The following is a 16,537-nucleotide window of genomic DNA, read 5'->3' on the forward strand; positions in this document are numbered from 1 at the left end:
TCATATATTTTCAGACTCTCTTATTCAGTCTTCCAACAATCATGAAACACTGGAGACTCCTTAACTTTTCTAGTGACAACAACTTGACTGCAGATCAAGAGGTCAGGTTGACCACAACGATCTTGCATAGGTCAAAGCGTCCACGTATTTGTACTTAAGTGGTCCATGCTTCTGCCTTAGCATAGTTTTGCTCACCCACGCAAACTCCATACAAGTAAGTGAGCCCCTTGCTTGAAGGTGGGAATTAATGATGACCATTTTTTATAAAGATAAGAGACTGAAACCATCACCAGATTAGGGGGCACCCAGATTTGAACTAGGGACCTCTTGATCTGCAGTCAAATGCTCTACCACTGACCTATACCCCCCACAGTGCAGACACTGAATATGCTTATTGATCAACTAAGCATTGATCGGGCCTCCACTACATGATTAAAATCCAGGTCTGCGCCCACAGCTGATCAAAATATTCCATGGCTTTTTTTTTCCAATATCAAAAACTCATCTCCTCTATTAAAGGTAGCTGAAAGAAGTCTGCATTTCCATCTTCAATACAGCACATCTGCTGTGGTCAACCTGTATTCAGGAATGAACTTGTTTTGGTGGAACATTTGCACCGCGCAAACAAAATGCCACATATAATATTAAGTAAACTGTTCACACAATACAGTAATGTGCTAATGTGTTGCTCTGCAAATTAGCCGGATACATGGTTAAACGTAACTTGCTTTTACCAGTGTATCTCCGTGTGTACTTAGCAGGTAGCAATCCCCACCAATCTGTTCCAAAATGTAAACATATTCTCTGTAAATCTTTACAATAATTTCCTGAAAGAACCAAGCATGCCTGCCTTGTTGCATATTCAAAATTAGATTGGGCAGAAAAATGGCAAATGTAAGTAGTACAAGTACGTAGACATTTCAAACTATGCAATATAGGATCACTTTTCTAACCTTGTGGTAGAGCATTTGACTGCAGGTCAAGAGGTCCCCAGTTCATATCTGGGTGCCCCCTTCTTTGGCAATTTGGTTTTCTGTTTGGTAGAAGTACCCAGCATTTTAAGCTAACAGTGTCCAGAACATGCTGAGCATATGGATGGAGAGCAATGAATGCACCATTGTGATAGACATAAGTTCCATCTGCCAACAACAGCTGCTTTTCTCCCCATAAAGAACAAAACTACAAACCTTAGGGTTAGGGTTAGACCTTACCACAACCCTTCCTAAACTATAGTGGTTGGAAGCTTTTGATACTCAAAAGCTCGATTGATGGTAGCAGATGACTTTGCCTAGTTGCCCAGGGAAGTTGATTGTGAGTGTTTGTCTCAGAGCAGAACTACAACATTACATTCCTTTGTGTTTTTGTCAAATCTATAGAGCTGGCAAAGCTGGCCCAGTCAGCCCATTTCAAGTCACACGCTTTAATATTGAGATCAAAGATGCCGCTTACCGATCAACAGATAAGAAATTAAACAGCAACCAAGGGGGCACCCAGAGTTGAACTGGGGACCTCTTGATCTGCAGTCAAATGCTCTACCACTGAGCTATACCCCCACATGTAAGATCTGAAATATGCTTGCTTATCAGCAAAGCATTGATTGGGCCTCTCCCACATGATGAAAATCCAGGTCTGCGACCACAAAGACACAAAGATTCCATGTCATTGTTCCAGTATCAAAACACATCTCCTGTATGAGAGGTGCAGTAGCTGAAAGAAGTTTGTATTTTCACCTTCACTAGAGCACATCTGCTGTGGTCAACCTGGATTTGTGTAAATGACATGGATTTTAACACTTTGAGACAAATGTGAAAAACAGGTCTCTTCTTTCCCTTCTTTTTAGCAAAAGCTTGACACTGCAGTCAACAATGTTTAAGTCTACATGGGGTTGCATGTTTGATATTCAGAAAGGACAGTTCATTGCCTCATTCGAAGTGGGCGTTTGTTGTTTAGCTTGAGCCCTACATACTGCACGTGTATTCACTTTTGCTTTTGTTTAATCTACAGAGCTGGAGGCCCATAGACACAGCTGGCCCAGTCAGCCCAGTTTAAAAGTCATACTTGAATGTGGATATCAAAGCTCTCACTTCCTGAACACCACAACAACAATGACAGCTTAGGGGGCACCCAGAGTTGAACTGGGGACCTCTTGATCTGCAGTCAAATGCTCTACCACTGAGCTATACCCCCCACACAAACTACAGCTTCATGTCAGCAAAGCATTGATGACTATTGACAGAAAACACACACACACACACACACACACACACACACACACACACACACACACACACACACACACACACACACACACACACACACACACACACACACACACACACACACACACACACACACACACACACACTGCTTAGTTCAAATAGCCCAATTCAACCCACATGCTTCAACAGCAGGATTTATACTTTAAAAATAAGGTCAAAGTAGCGATACCAACAAACTGGGGACCTCTCAGCTATAACCCCTCATAGTAAAGGGCTATTATGCTTATTGATCAACAGCATTGATTACTGAGTAAAACTGTTGTACTAGTCATTTACCTAGTGAAAACAGGATTTCCCCCGTGTAAAACATTGACTATCCTATCTGCTTAACATTTTTGGGAGGATTTAAATGAATCAGAAGATTCCAGAACATTATTTGGCAAAGGATGTACAATCCTCCTTAATCATCCCACTTTAAGACCCGTGTTTGAATATGGGCTACTGTTGGGATCATAGGTGGCATTTTATGATGAAGACAGAGTGAACTGAGCCAGGTCGTCAATTGGGGGACACTGGCGACCTCTGAATCTGCTGTCAAATGCTCTCCCACTGAGCTATGTCCCATGAAATGGAAGGAAATTTCTCTCTCCGTTGACTTTCAAACTGGAAAACACAAACTCTGGTCAGGCCAATCACAGCGTGTTTAGAGTCGGTGGGCGGGGCTTATGGCTGCTGCTGCTGCTGGGAACAGCGGTCTTCTGGAAGAATTGGAGTTAAGCTTTTCTTTGAGGAAAGAATAAAGAACGGCACAGAAATCATTCTTAAAAAATGAAGATGTGTTCGGAATTTTGCCGTTTAATCTATCAACTAGCTCCGCTACCTTCTTCCATGCTCTGCCTGGTTGTAGCGCTATCCTATTGCGTGCAGAGGGAATTTGAAAGACAACCGTTTATCCCGCCCCTCGGATTAAGCTCCGTCAATGGAGAGTTCCCAGACCCAACATGATGTGGGTCTGGCTTGTCAGGCTATTGTAGCATGCCTTCTACTCACGAACTAAAGTTGTGTTTATATGATAGGAATAAGAAAAACACCTCTTGCATACCAGGGGGCGATCAACCCCATGTTTGAAAAAAAAGCTGCTAAAGTGTCCTCTTGGATGCCCCTCTGGTAGATAAAATATATGCCCACATATGCCCTCTATGATAGCCCAAAGTTCAGTAAAACGCCATATAGCCATGCCCACATGCTAGAAGAGTTTCTGCACGCCTGTGCCCCACCGCATTCAGCTGGTGCCCCTTTCATTTATTTTTCTCCAAGGCCCTCAGACAGCCTGAATCTGCCAGTGGACCTGTATTGCTCAGCCTCCTGTGCTGGAAATTATACATACTCTTGCTGCAGTCAGGTGTTGTGGATAACAGCGTGCTTTAAATATCACGTATATGTCAATAGATGAAGATGATGTTGTCCTGTCATGCTGTCATGTGTTTATCACTAATCGAGTCATGCTACTGTTCAGTTCCATATAAAGTCATAACAACTGCATCCGGTGTTGCGCCACTAACACTAATAAATAACATTTGCGGCATTTCTTCCTGTTTTTTCCCGTGGTTAAGGGGGAACCTGGACACACACACACACACACACACACACACACACACACACACACACACACACATATAGAATATACCAGTGCCACATTATGTAACGTTAGCTTAGGTACTGCAAATGGAGTCTAGACATCTCTTGTTATTCCAGTGTGCAGGACATCCTTTCTGGTTTACACCCAGTCTGAAAGTGTATGGATGCAAATAAAAATAATACAAATTTCTATACTGTATATGTCACATGAATTTGAACAGGTGGTTTTCAAAGTAAAAAAGTAAAAACTCTTGAAAAATCCTTGATTATGCGGCACGTTTTCTTAAAAAATGCGATGGAACATGCGGGATATTTATGCAATTTTATGCGATGAAATTGCGATGAAAAACTGCGGTTTCATGAAAAAGAGAAAAATAAAGTGATTCCCCCAACACCCTGCTTTTTGATGATGTTCACGTCGCGAAATGACGTCACTTCATAACGTTCCCATGGCAACAGGGGGAAATGGCTGCTCTTGTGTGAAGTAAACGCAACATTTTTCAACTTTTTGTTAAGATATATGGGATTTTTTTGCAATGAAAATGAGGGGATGATTTGTGCGGAAATCGGCAATTTATGCGGTGAAGGTGCGACGTATTTGAAAAAATGCGGCCCCCGCATAAATATGGGGATTTGGCTGATTATGCATTGAATTATGCGATCGCGTTTTTCTGGACGGACTGAAAAGGGGTTTCATATGTGATGATGTGACAGTTTTCAAAGGTGATGCCTTACATTTTAAACAACACAGTGACATTCTGTAGGTTTCTTAATGTAACTGAATGATGCACAAAACAGAGAATCTTTGTTATTGTTATTGTACATGTCAAAATGTGTTCTAGACTTGTAAGATTTTGTTTTTAGTACATGTTACTGTATTATTCATGGTGTGTGGACATTCATTTGTTTACACAGTCACATTGTGGGGACTCGCCTTCCTTTTGGGGACAAAATGCAAGTCCCTTCAACAAAAGTAATTACATTTTAGGGTGAAGACTTCATTTTAGGTTAGGTTGAGGTTAGGGTTTAGGTTAAGGTTAGGGGATGGGTTAGGATTAGGCAAGTAGCAGTTATGGTTATGATAAGGTAAGTCTTAGGGAAATAAATGTAAATCAATGCCTGTCTGTGCATTCAATTTTGCTTTTGTGTAATGTAGGGAGCTACAAGGCTGTAGCCAAAGCTAGCCCAGTCAGCAAACCATGCTTGAATGCAGCCAGTCATCCCACTTTGTGGACATCAAAGTTGGCACTTCCTGTCTACCTCAATAACAAATGGATAGTAGGGGGCACCCAGATTTGAACTGGGGACCTCTTGATCTGCAGTCAAATGCTCTACCACTGAGCTATACCCCCTTATGTGTTACAGTAGGGACTACCATGCTACATGTCAGGAAAGTATTGTGAAAAAAGTGACCTATGCTGTGTCATCAATTTGGTGGTCCTGGCGACCTCTTGATCTGCAGTCAAATGCTCTCCCACTGAGCTATGATCTATGGGTTTATATAAGAGAAGTAGCAGTTATGGTTATGGTAAGATAAATTATCAGGAAATCAATGTAAGTCAATGCAATGTCCTCTAAAGTGGATGGAAACACAACTGTGTGTATATGTGTGTGTGTGTGTGTGTGCGCGTGTGTGTGTGTAAGTGTGCGTGCGTGCGGTGTGTATGTGTGTGCGCGTGTTTGTGTGTGTGTGTGTGTGTGTGTGTGTGTGTATGTGTGTGTGATTGTGTATCTAAGATGTGTTTGAATGAGACTTAAAGTGAATTGAAAGTTTTAGTTTCACAAGGATGTAGTAAGTAACTATTAGTGTGCTTAAATACATGTTTTAAATGTTTTAAAGATAGGAAATAGGCGGGCAGTAACGCAAAGTTTACGTGACTTAAAGTTAATGGGATGAATCATGTGAAGCTGTTGACATGGTCATCTTAAAACGAAAGTCTGTGGTTTTACTGTGAAACTCAGATGTGTGCGATAGGATGTGAGCCTGTGTTGACTGTCTGGATGTGGGGGTGTATCTCCGAAGCAGTGTGTACTCTAAGTCAGCTCTTCCTGTATGAATAAAAGGCGGCCCTCAGTGTTTCACACTCCTGGACCTGGTGACGGCCATGTTCCACAGCTGCTCCACGCTCGCTGCCTCATTGTGCTGTTTGTATATTTAGCTGCTCCGTTCCACTTCCTCTGCTGTTGACGTTGGGAAAACACACAACAATACAGCCAAGCTTTTCCCTCTCCTTTCCTCTCCTCTCAGCATCCACCCCCTCTACCCCTTTTCCTCCCTCACGCCTTCGTTTTGACTCAGTGGTCCGTTACTCGCGCTCCATCTCTTCAAAGCGTTCTTTGAGAAAGAAACTGTGAAGCGATTCACAGAGGCACAACAATGCCAGTGGGCAGCCCCGCCATCCCGAATCACACATAGTATTTGATTAACACCAGATCAAATACAATAAGAGGGCCAAAAATGGAATAAGGATGTCAAATCTAAATCAAGACCTGGGAGGCAAACACTATCAGATATAACTCAGACTCACAATTTGGCAAAGTTGCATAACTGTACTTAACTATTCTTGGTTCAATTGTAACTACTACATTGTTTGCTTCAACAAATGTTTGCTGGTTAGCTGGTGGATTCAAACGCCTATGCTCACTTTATTTTTGAAAGGGTTAGTATTCTTGGTGATGCACATGCTCAGATCATTGAATGACCTTGAATCAACATCACGAACCCTCTCCATGAATCCATGTTGGATTGATCAAACCCCTGCCTGGGATTTAGTGGAAGTAAAGGTTGATTTATCTAAGTTCATCCAACTTACCCTTAAGACAACATAACTTTGTGACATAAATTCATGGAATGCATTATTCATTCATTGCTGGATGTGTTTAATTATTGATGTCTTATTTCAATAAATCAGACAGTTTCATCCTTTGCTGATATGAAGATGATGATGATGCTGATAAAGTTCCTCCCTGATAACAGCTGCAAGTTGAGACAAGGCAAAATGAAGTTGTATTTTCTTTGCAGCTATTCTTCATCATACAATTAAGTTTTCTTCATGAATTTATTACCCTTTTGCCGTAAAGGCCAACTGTATCTCAGACACCGCCTATTCAGTGTTTGTGTCTCCAAACGCTGAATCGGCGGGGGTGTCTGCATTTTGCAGCTGGTAATCGTAAAAGAATTTCATTAGCCTGACAGAGATAAACATGTAGTGTCTTGTAATCGTCTAAATGCTTTTTCAGATTCCCAACAAGAATGAAGTGAATACATTTTATTTAAAAAATGTTGAATTTTGGCACCAAAAGTCATCTAAATGTCACTGCAGTCTAAACACAGCAGTAACCTCCAAACTAAAACCTAAGTGTCATCGCAATGAAAGAAAAATCAGTACTGTATATGAATGGGTTTCTTTGGTCACACACTCACTTTAGACAAGCCACTGTACAGCTTACAATGCCAGGGCAAATGTCTAAGAAAATTAAGGAATCTTCCCTGACGAGAGTCCACCAAACAAAACCGTGCTACTTAATAAAGTGAGTGCATCAGTTCCTCATTTGGTAGACACTCTTTGTCTAAAGTGAGTTACACTATGTGCACTCACATCCAGATAAACAAGTTCAAGAAGTCAATGTAAATGATAAATGAAATGCATCAGAATCTTTCACTAAATTTGATTTTTTTTTTTAAGTTTAATTTAAGACATTAGATAATATATGTACTTTCAAAATAGTTCAAAATGAGTTTTGTTTTGTTTTGAAAAAGTTCAAATTATAATGCTTTCCTGATAATATAACTGATATGTTTGCAAGTTAGTGTTTTTTTTGTGGCGTGATCACATGTTGCAGGGCTAGTTTATGTTAATGTTCATCATGACATCACTGGCCTGAACTGTTACCCTACTTGGCTTTTTAAATAAAGTAGAATTTTAATATGATAGCCGTTTCCCTGGCAGAGTGCTTGGCAGAGTGTAAATAAACCCTAGCAGCTAAAACCAAAGGCCCTCTGCTATTGATCCTGCAGGATTTATCAGTGATAATCTTTGCTAGGGGATTCACTACAGATCTAACATGCCCTGATTTAGACAGACAGACGAGATGGCCGCAGAATCGTATGTTGAGCTTGTGACCTGAGTTTGAACTCTGTTGGGAGTACAGCAGCTGTTTGCCTCATCCTGCAACTGGCTGCGGTGACAGAGGAAGTTGGCAAGAGGAGGAGAAGAAGAAAAAACTCACTCTATTAATTAGATCAGGATATTGGACAGGAAGTGAACTGACACTCTCACACACACATGCCCATTGAGGTTTTGAAAAGGGAAGTGAGTGGAGAGGAGAGGGAAAAGAGAGGAGACAAATCCAAATAAGTAGAATGAAAATAATTAGAAAGAGGCAGCCTTCAAAGCAACTAAAACAGACAGTCTGACTTGAACTAACCCAATATAAGATGCTCTTAACTAAATGTGACTGACTAAAACCTCCTTTGATGACTTCTGTATTAATTGTCTAGTCAGGGAAAAAGTGTCCTTGTTGCTCTTTGTAGCTTCTGAAATTGGGGTAGTCTGACACACTTAAAAACCACATGTATCTATCTTAACACACTTGCTAAGAGTATGTCCACATTATGCCCAGTTCAATTTGTAAAAGCATCTTAAAACGGACTTAAACAGCCAAAACAGCCTCCCAGTGTGTGTAAATCTTAAAATGTCTGTCCACTTTACTTCATTAGAAAAAACTTATCAACTCAAAACACTTTATTCTGCAATTTAAAGCAAGTGAATTTGCAAACACAAAAACACAAAAACATTTATTCACAAACGTAAAAACATTTACCACTAGAAGGGCACTCTGGGAGTGCGGACATCTTAGTCTGGCTATCACCAGACCAAGCTCAGTCTTTTAAGATTGAACATTAGTCTGGGGAGTCTGCTCTGTGTTTTCTACTGCACAAGAGGCATGATCACAGTTCAAATGACTCGGTACGCAATTGGATAGTCCTTCAACCAATCAGACCAACGATCTGGGTGACATAGCAGCGACAGAGGCATCAACGGGTTGCAGCGCAAATAATTAGTGTATCCACCCCGTGATTCCAATCTGCTCCAAAATGTAATGGGTTCTTCATTGGCCCATGCTACACTCTTCCACCAAGGTTTATCATTATCAGGCCAATAGCTTTTCTGTAATCCAGCTGACAAACTGATTGAAAAAAATACATGATAATGTATAAGAAGACAGCTGAAATACACAAGGATTAATGGCAGTGGCCCATCTATACGTGGCTCATACAACACCCTAACGGCTATATGTCAAAAGTACATATATCAATCTATACAGAAGGTGAAATGACCATCTCTTCTACTACAACTGAGTCTTATGGAATAAAACAACTTGCTTATATTCATTTTATGAACAGGAAACAGCCACTGACCAAAGGCCTACTTCAGTGGTAAGCAAATATTGGCCCGTGGCCCTCCAACAAAAATGCCAAACAACACTGATGAAAGCTGGAGTCTTCCCTTTTACATTAAAACATTTATACATTTTTCATAAATCTACTATAGATAACAATGAAAATCTCAAAACTTATGCCTGATGAAAATGACAACTGTGTTGCCTCTGTCCTTCCCATGGCTTTGCAATGGCATAAACATACAGTCTATGATAGCACACACCTGTGACTTCCAGTGTCACAGACAGCTTTGCATTTCACCTGCTCACACACACACACACACACACACACACACACACACACACACACACACACACACACACACACACACACACACACACACACACACACACACACACACACACACACACACACAGCACACATACATGCACAGAACATCTCCTTCCTCTCGGTCATACTGGAAATTTCGTGTTGCATTGAGGACTGACAGCAAGCAGCTCTGTCAACCTGATACATTTTCAAGATGTCACACACACACACACACACTGTACATGGTCATTAAGATGAGGGGTCGCACTTCATCTTGTCAGCGACAGCAGTGCGTCTGTCAGTCACTATATACACTTTGCATGAAGGTCAGCATTTACATTAGTACGTGACTATGTGTGTGTGTGTGTGTGTGTGTGTGTGTGTGTGTGTGTGTGTGTGTGTGTGTGTGTGTGTGTGTTTGTTTGTGTGTGTGTGTGTGTGTGTAGTCCAGGAATAGCAGCACAGGGATGCCTCTCTACTCTGTCTTCCCTCTGCAGGGAGGAAGAATCTACCGTGACCCTCTGCTTCCATTATGACCCATCCAGCCGTGACCCTGAAATGAAACACTGAGCTTACTGGAAAACACTTGTGTCTACTTTGAAATTGTAAGCAGATTTGTCCTCTGATCAGTAATCTTCTCAGTTCAAGACAAAACATATTCATGAGAAACTTTGTCACGGAGACAGACCAGCAAAGAAGATAGACTGAGACAAAAACTGAAGAGATGGCAAACACATGGATTTTGTAAGCATGAGTTCAGAGCATCTCTCCCTCTATAGTTTTTAGCTTAGCGCAGCGCCATTGCAACCATGAACAATACTGGCTCTATCCATAGACAGTATATAAACTGGACCAACAGATCCCGTTGCTCTGGACGGACACCAGTGAAGGATATTAGAAGCACTTTTCCGGTGAGCGCTGAGCGTTACTGCGCAGCCTCCAACTGAGAGAGACGACGTAAATGTGACGTGAGCAACCTGTCTGAAAGTTATAAGCCTTCTGGTAGCTGTGCCAAGAGAAATTTCAATCATTCCCAATCTTACAGAGACGGAGAGCGTAGGTATATGTAAGGAGATAACGTGGGCACAGGCTAATTATTGCTAACTAAAATGCTAGTTAACATTAGTAATTAAACTTAAACAGCTAATGTAAGTCGAAACTGCTTGCGAGCTTCTCCTGTACTATACGGTAATTCCTCTACTATGCGACAGTAAGTCGCTTGGTTATGACACAATCGTTAGCCTGTTTTTACAAAAACATCTGCTACGGAGCCATAACGTGAGGTACAAGGTAATGGAGCCTTTTATACATTGTCGTGTTTCTTTAGAAATAAACAATGGACGAATAGAGTCTTTAAATGCTTCAGATGTAAAGTTATTCGCTGTCAAAGTGACGTGAAAATGAATGGCAGTCAGTGGAATGCTAACGTGAGGTGATGGCTTTGTAGCATCAAAATGGCGCCATAGGAGGTTCGAATTCTGAAGCGAAACTTACCCCCTTGGCTCTATCTAGCCTTTTGCTGCTTCCTGTTTGGTGCAGGAGGGCACGGTGCACACCCATTGGCTGTTGTTCACATGATTTAACTTCACTACCAAGACTTAAAACTTACGATAATATCAAACACGTTTGATTTAGTCGGAATGTCAAGACGGGAAAAAGACTGACTTGGACTGAGTTTTATGACCACCTTACACAGAACAATCGAGACGACGGGAGTGCGCCCAAACTCTGGCAAGACGATGGAATCGCTTGAAAAGTTGTTTGGTGTAAGGTCGACATAATACGGTATGTAAAGTTTGTCAAAGGAGGCCTTTTGTTCTTGTAATATTTTATCTACGAGATCTCGTAGATAAAATGTGGTAGTAAAGAACCCTTCGAACAACACGACACAAGCACTTCTGGAACGTCTATCAATACTATCAATGCTTTGAAAACATTCAAAGTTTTGCTGTGTTATCCATCTTGGCATCTCAGTACAATGACCGTAATTTGCTTCTTACTGTCAGTCCCCTTTGCAATACAAATGACTACTGAGCACAGACGTGAAACAAACATGATAAGAATCAGCTTGCCGTGATGTGTGTGTTAGATCGTTATCACGTCAAGAACTAAGTATAACTGTAGCAGCAGTGCTGGTGTTTGCGGTCGGGTCATATTTGTATACTCACACTGTACATTCTTAATTTTTTTGTGAAGGATGAGATCTGCTTTTGAGATTGAGTTTGTTGACCAGGTCCTGTTTAAAACCCATATTGGACAAATTATTATTCAACGCAAATTGTTGTTATGTCAATATACAGTATAATATACATTTAAACTCATTTGATATTGTTCTCTGTATGGCTCCTTAAAGGACAAATTAATAACACATGTTCCAAGTCGACCGTTCTCTGGGATATGTTTTCGTGCTAATCGAATGTGACCAGTTTTAGCGCAAACCGCTAATTAGCTTGTAACGCTAGTCGTCGGGGCACTGATAAAGTAAAAAGAAATCGCTATTTCTATACCCCTAACGTATACGTGAACGGTATTGTCTTTATAAACTATATCTTTTATAAAGGGTATCTTTTTTAATAAACTGTCTGTACACTTACAAAGTTCTCAATGCTTTGGTTTGCATGTAGGGACCCTCATTATGCTACCGTGGAAGTGTGGTGCTAGCCTATTTTGAGCCTTGTTAGTGGTGTAGAAATAACAATTTCTTTTTACTTTATCCGTGCCCCGACGACTAGCTTTATAAGCTAATTAGCAGTTTGCGCTAAAACTGGTCACATTCGATTAGCATGAAAACATATCCCAGAGAACGGTCGACTCGGTACACGTGTTATTAACCCCTAGGTTGATTTTGCGCCGGATTTGTCCTTTAATGTGTTTGATGTTTGAAAGACAAATTATTTCCACACATGACAGGCCGAGTTGAGAGTGTTTATACAATTGACACAGCTGAGTGGTCAGTGAGTGTAGGTCCTGGGATTGTCAAAACTTTCTGGTCCTCTTTGTTTTACTCTGTTTGCCAACCCCCACCATTCAACAACAATAATCCAAGCAGATTACAACAAACGTGAGTGTTTTTATTTTTTTTATTTTTTTAGAAAACCATTTGACCTGGGGTTGACTCAAAAATAACTGGAATTACTGATGACATAATGCACTTTCTGCATTTTACATAAGAAGGAGAAAACAGACAAAATGCATCTTCACAACTCAAATCCATTGTGCTTTGAACGTTCTTCATATTCCTCTTAATAGTACAATCCAATAAATATTTTAGTGTGGCCTTGACCAACTGCCACTTTGCTCATTTGAAAGCCATGATGTCTCTTTCTCATGGTTGGGCCAAATTCTCTGGGCGGGCAAAGCAGAGAAAGGGGAGGTAACCTTGCTCCTTATGACCTCATAAGGAGAAGATTCCAGATCAGCCCATCTGTGCTTTCATTTTCTCAAAGGCAGAGCAGGATACCCAGGGCTCGGTTTACACCTATTGCCATTTCTAGCCACTGGGGGACCATAGCCTCAATAAATAAACAAATAAATAAACAAAATAAATAAATAGGCAGGCTGGGGGAACGCATATTAATGTTAAAAAACCCCATAAAGTGACATTTTCATGCCATGGGACTTTTAAAGTAATAATAAATAAATGGTTACAAAAAAATGAATAGCTAAAAGTAATGACTTAACAGTTAAAATGATTCGCTAAAAGTTATGGATAAAAGTTGAAACATTCAGCTTTTCTCCAAGTAGGCTAGTAGATGTAGTAGTTGTAGTAGTAGCAGTAGTAGTAGTAGTAGTAGTAGTAGTAGTAGCAGTAGTAGTAGAAGTATGATTGCTAACCAAACCAAATTAATATTGAACATTCAATAATTATGAAACAATTAACAATGTCAAGTTTTATATAATGAATAGTGTTGTGCATTTTGAACATACATTGGGAATAGATGAAGGGGTTCGTGAGTTTATCTGACAGGGCTGTGGGGTCACAGTACCTCTCGCTGTGGAGAGAGTTCTGGCAATGCAAGACTACCGTACCTCAGACCAAAATGGTTGGGAATCACTGTTTTAATACACACAGGCTACTAATCCCAGAGAAAACAACACCTTTTTTCCGTTGGGAAAAAAAGACAAAACATTTTTTTTTCATAAGTTTTGTTATGTGACATTATATGTTAACATAATGCATATTAGGGATTAATAATCCGTATTGTTGCTATAAACTTTCCCTTTAAGAGCACCCATGGGTGCTCAGGTCTCCTTGCTCCTAATAAGGAGGTGGTGCGCCCTGCCTTCAAGAGGAGAGGAACAGGGGCCCTGGCGCACATTTGAGGACCAGAGTCAAGTCAGCAAGATAATTTAGACTTCCGGTAAGGAACTTTCAAAGTAAAACTTTTAATTACGGACAGGCCACATTGTCACTGTACGTAATTACCATTACAGAAAGATATATACGTGAAAATAACAATAGTTCCATCTGAGAAACAGAAAGTGATCAATTGAAAAACAATGTTTTCTTTCTGGTTTTAATTCCATCTAATTTCAAGGCATAAATTCAGAGCCATGGAGCGGGGCTGATAAATTATCCAAAGTCATGAAATATTAAAGATAAAATTGACACAGTTTTATATTATCTTTGGAGTTGGTTTTAATGTAGCATGTCTTTTGAATGAATGCCTATGGTACTTTTTTTTTCATTTCAATAAATCACTTGAAATGATGCCAATCTGGTGTAATTACCATACTCGTTTCTCTCATCCTCAGTCATCTTGATTTGTCATACACATTTAATTCGTTTGTGATAACCCAATTTCAGCACAGAGATCATGAAATGTTCATGCAAATTCCAATCTCCTCTCTTATGTTGAAAGCAAAATCGCCCAGGTTCCGGTATGATTCGGCCTTTGTATGTCTGACTTGATGTTTGAAACTTCAGGAGGGAGGCCTGTTTCTATGTGTAAAAGCTGCCCACCGCTCAAGACGCAACCAGAGAGGAGAAGCACGAGGGGCGAGAACAACCTGACCCAGCTGGTGAACGGAGAAACACCGGGACAGGGAGCAGAGACAGGCAGAGACAGAGTGAGATATACACAGGGTGGAGCTATCGATAAGAGAGACGCTTATTATAACAGATAGGCTGTTTGCAGTGAAGCGAATCGCGCCGGGATGAGAGTAATCTGACTTTTGCAGCGGAGCGTCCAGAGAATTACGCGCGAGCGCACCATTCCAAGGTGAACCAACTTTTACGCACGGACCTTTGGAGATGCGTGGTTTCACTAACGAGGAGAATGCTGCATTATTGTTACAATAAACTGCAGGTTTGACACGGGAGCTCGTGATCAGAACATTTTTGACTGGAGTTTTTTTTTTTTACCGGAAAGTGGACACATCGAGCACTTTGGCACATGTTGACGAATCATTTTTTTTCTTTTTTTTTTTTTTTTAATTACACATTTGGAGACATTCTTGGAATCGTAGCGGGAGTTTATTAGGACTCGCGTGGCTGTAGCCCTCGTGCATGCTAATATAACACTCACTACGCATTACGCACCTGTCCCACAGTATACCCTTGACGTCTCCTTTTGAGAGTTTTCAAAACAGCTTTATGGACAGAGTCAGACGTCTAGCCTGCGCGTGAGTCACCGTGAGCAAACATTCATCGGACAAGCAGCGTATATAGGCAGTGACATATTTGGGGATATTAAACAGTGCGTGCCTTGCACAAGTGGCAAGCACACTACACCGGGACCAGGCTCGGTGCAGCCGGGGGATTGGACGCCGAGGTGCTAAATGCCCAGCCGGTCGCTTGCGGCTCCTCAGGCTGGGCGGCAACATGAGGTCCTGGGTCCTGCTGCTGCTGCTAGCTGCGCTCTCAGCGGCCCGTCTGCGGCTCGGCAGCGCTGAGGTAAGACCGGGGGATGTGCTGGTAAACATATGACCTCTAGTCGGTGAGGGGAAACATGACAGACATGGATTTAAAATGCATCATTGTACTAAATGACAGTCATAAAAATACTGAGTTTAGAATAAAAGCATTATGATGTGGTGGTAAATAAAATGTGGTTATCATTATAAGGCAAGCAACCACCAAATTAATAGTCCAATATCAGGCTGGGGGGTAAATTTAGTCAATTTTGTTATGCAGCCTCAAATATGTATGTCTGTTTTAATTCTAATAATTAGGTTGGTAAAGCCTCCACTACATCATTGGTCAAGTTGGAGGGAAGATTTCAGTGTGTGTGAGACAGACCCAGAAAGACAAAATTGAATATAAACCATTTTTCAGGACCATGAGGTCATCACCCAAATTCTCTTGATGAGGACATTGTTGATCTCTGTCTTAAATTCTCTGCCTGGATCCTCTCACTGATCTTTTACTAAACTGGCAATAATGGGTTGTTCCAAGAGAGCTCTGTAAGATAAATTTCCAAACACACACACACACACACACACACACACACACAGAAAAGGAAATAAGGTTGGGAGTTCACACAGACACTGACATGACTGGTGAAAACTTCCTTCATTTTTAAGGAGTATCTGACATACACCACCTGTGTGTGTGTGTGTGTGTGTGTGTGTGTGTGTGTGTGTGTGTGTGTGTGTGTGTTTGTGTGTGTGTGTGTTTCTGTGTGTGTGTGTGTGTGTGTGTGTGTGTGTGTGAGCCGGTACATCAGTCTTTCCAGTTTTCCCGTCTGTGACTCTGCAGCTTCTGCAGATTGAGCGATCTGTTTCTCTCTGCGATTCCTCTTCATGTCTCATCAAAGTGATTCTCCTGAAGTGTTACAAGGAAGAGTCATTCTGTCATAGAAAGAGAGAGAGAGAGAGAGAGAGAGAGAGAGAGAGAGAGAGACAGGTGAGGCAGGGCCTTGGGGGTAACTCCTGCTGCTGGAATACTGTCACACCAGAGCACCACACCACACTGAGGTCCTGTTGTCACTCCACCACTGAACTTATTTTCTCTGGGATATATTCT

The 16,537-nt window shown here is 41.2% G+C and overlaps 1 protein-coding gene and 4 non-coding genes across 6 annotated transcripts in view; 1 reads left to right on the forward strand and 4 right to left on the reverse strand.

The window, feature by feature from the left end:
• Nucleotides 1–296: 296 nt before the first annotated feature.
• On the reverse strand, nucleotides 297–368 carry trnac-gca (transfer RNA cysteine (anticodon GCA)). The gene has a single exon. It is a non-coding gene; the product is annotated as a tRNA-Cys (tRNA).
• A 1,113-nt stretch (nucleotides 369–1,481) lies between these two features.
• trnac-gca (transfer RNA cysteine (anticodon GCA)) lies at nucleotides 1,482–1,553 on the reverse strand. Its single transcript has one exon. It is a non-coding gene; the product is annotated as a tRNA-Cys (tRNA).
• Nucleotides 1,554–2,115: 562 nt separating this feature from the next.
• trnac-gca (transfer RNA cysteine (anticodon GCA)) lies at nucleotides 2,116–2,187 on the reverse strand. Its single transcript has one exon. It is a non-coding gene; the product is annotated as a tRNA-Cys (tRNA).
• Nucleotides 2,188–5,137: 2,950 nt separating this feature from the next.
• Nucleotides 5,138–5,209, reverse strand: trnac-gca (transfer RNA cysteine (anticodon GCA)). Its single transcript has one exon. It is a non-coding gene; the product is annotated as a tRNA-Cys (tRNA).
• A 9,321-nt stretch (nucleotides 5,210–14,530) lies between these two features.
• Nucleotides 14,531–16,537, forward strand: part of pdgfba (platelet-derived growth factor beta polypeptide a) — a 16,191-nt gene continuing 14,184 nt past the window's right edge. For both annotated transcript variants that reach the window (XM_028567819.1, XM_028567830.1), the window contains exon 1: nucleotides 14,531–15,466. In XM_028567819.1, the coding sequence (XP_028423620.1) occupies nucleotides 15,395–15,466 (72 nt within the window). In that variant the 5' untranslated portion in view covers nucleotides 14,531–15,394. The remainder of the gene's footprint in view (nucleotides 15,467–16,537) is intronic.

The sequence above is a fragment of the Perca flavescens genome, chromosome 2 (genome assembly GCF_004354835.1).
Source record: "Perca flavescens isolate YP-PL-M2 chromosome 2, PFLA_1.0, whole genome shotgun sequence".
Lineage (NCBI taxonomy): Eukaryota > Metazoa > Chordata > Actinopteri > Perciformes > Percidae > Perca > Perca flavescens.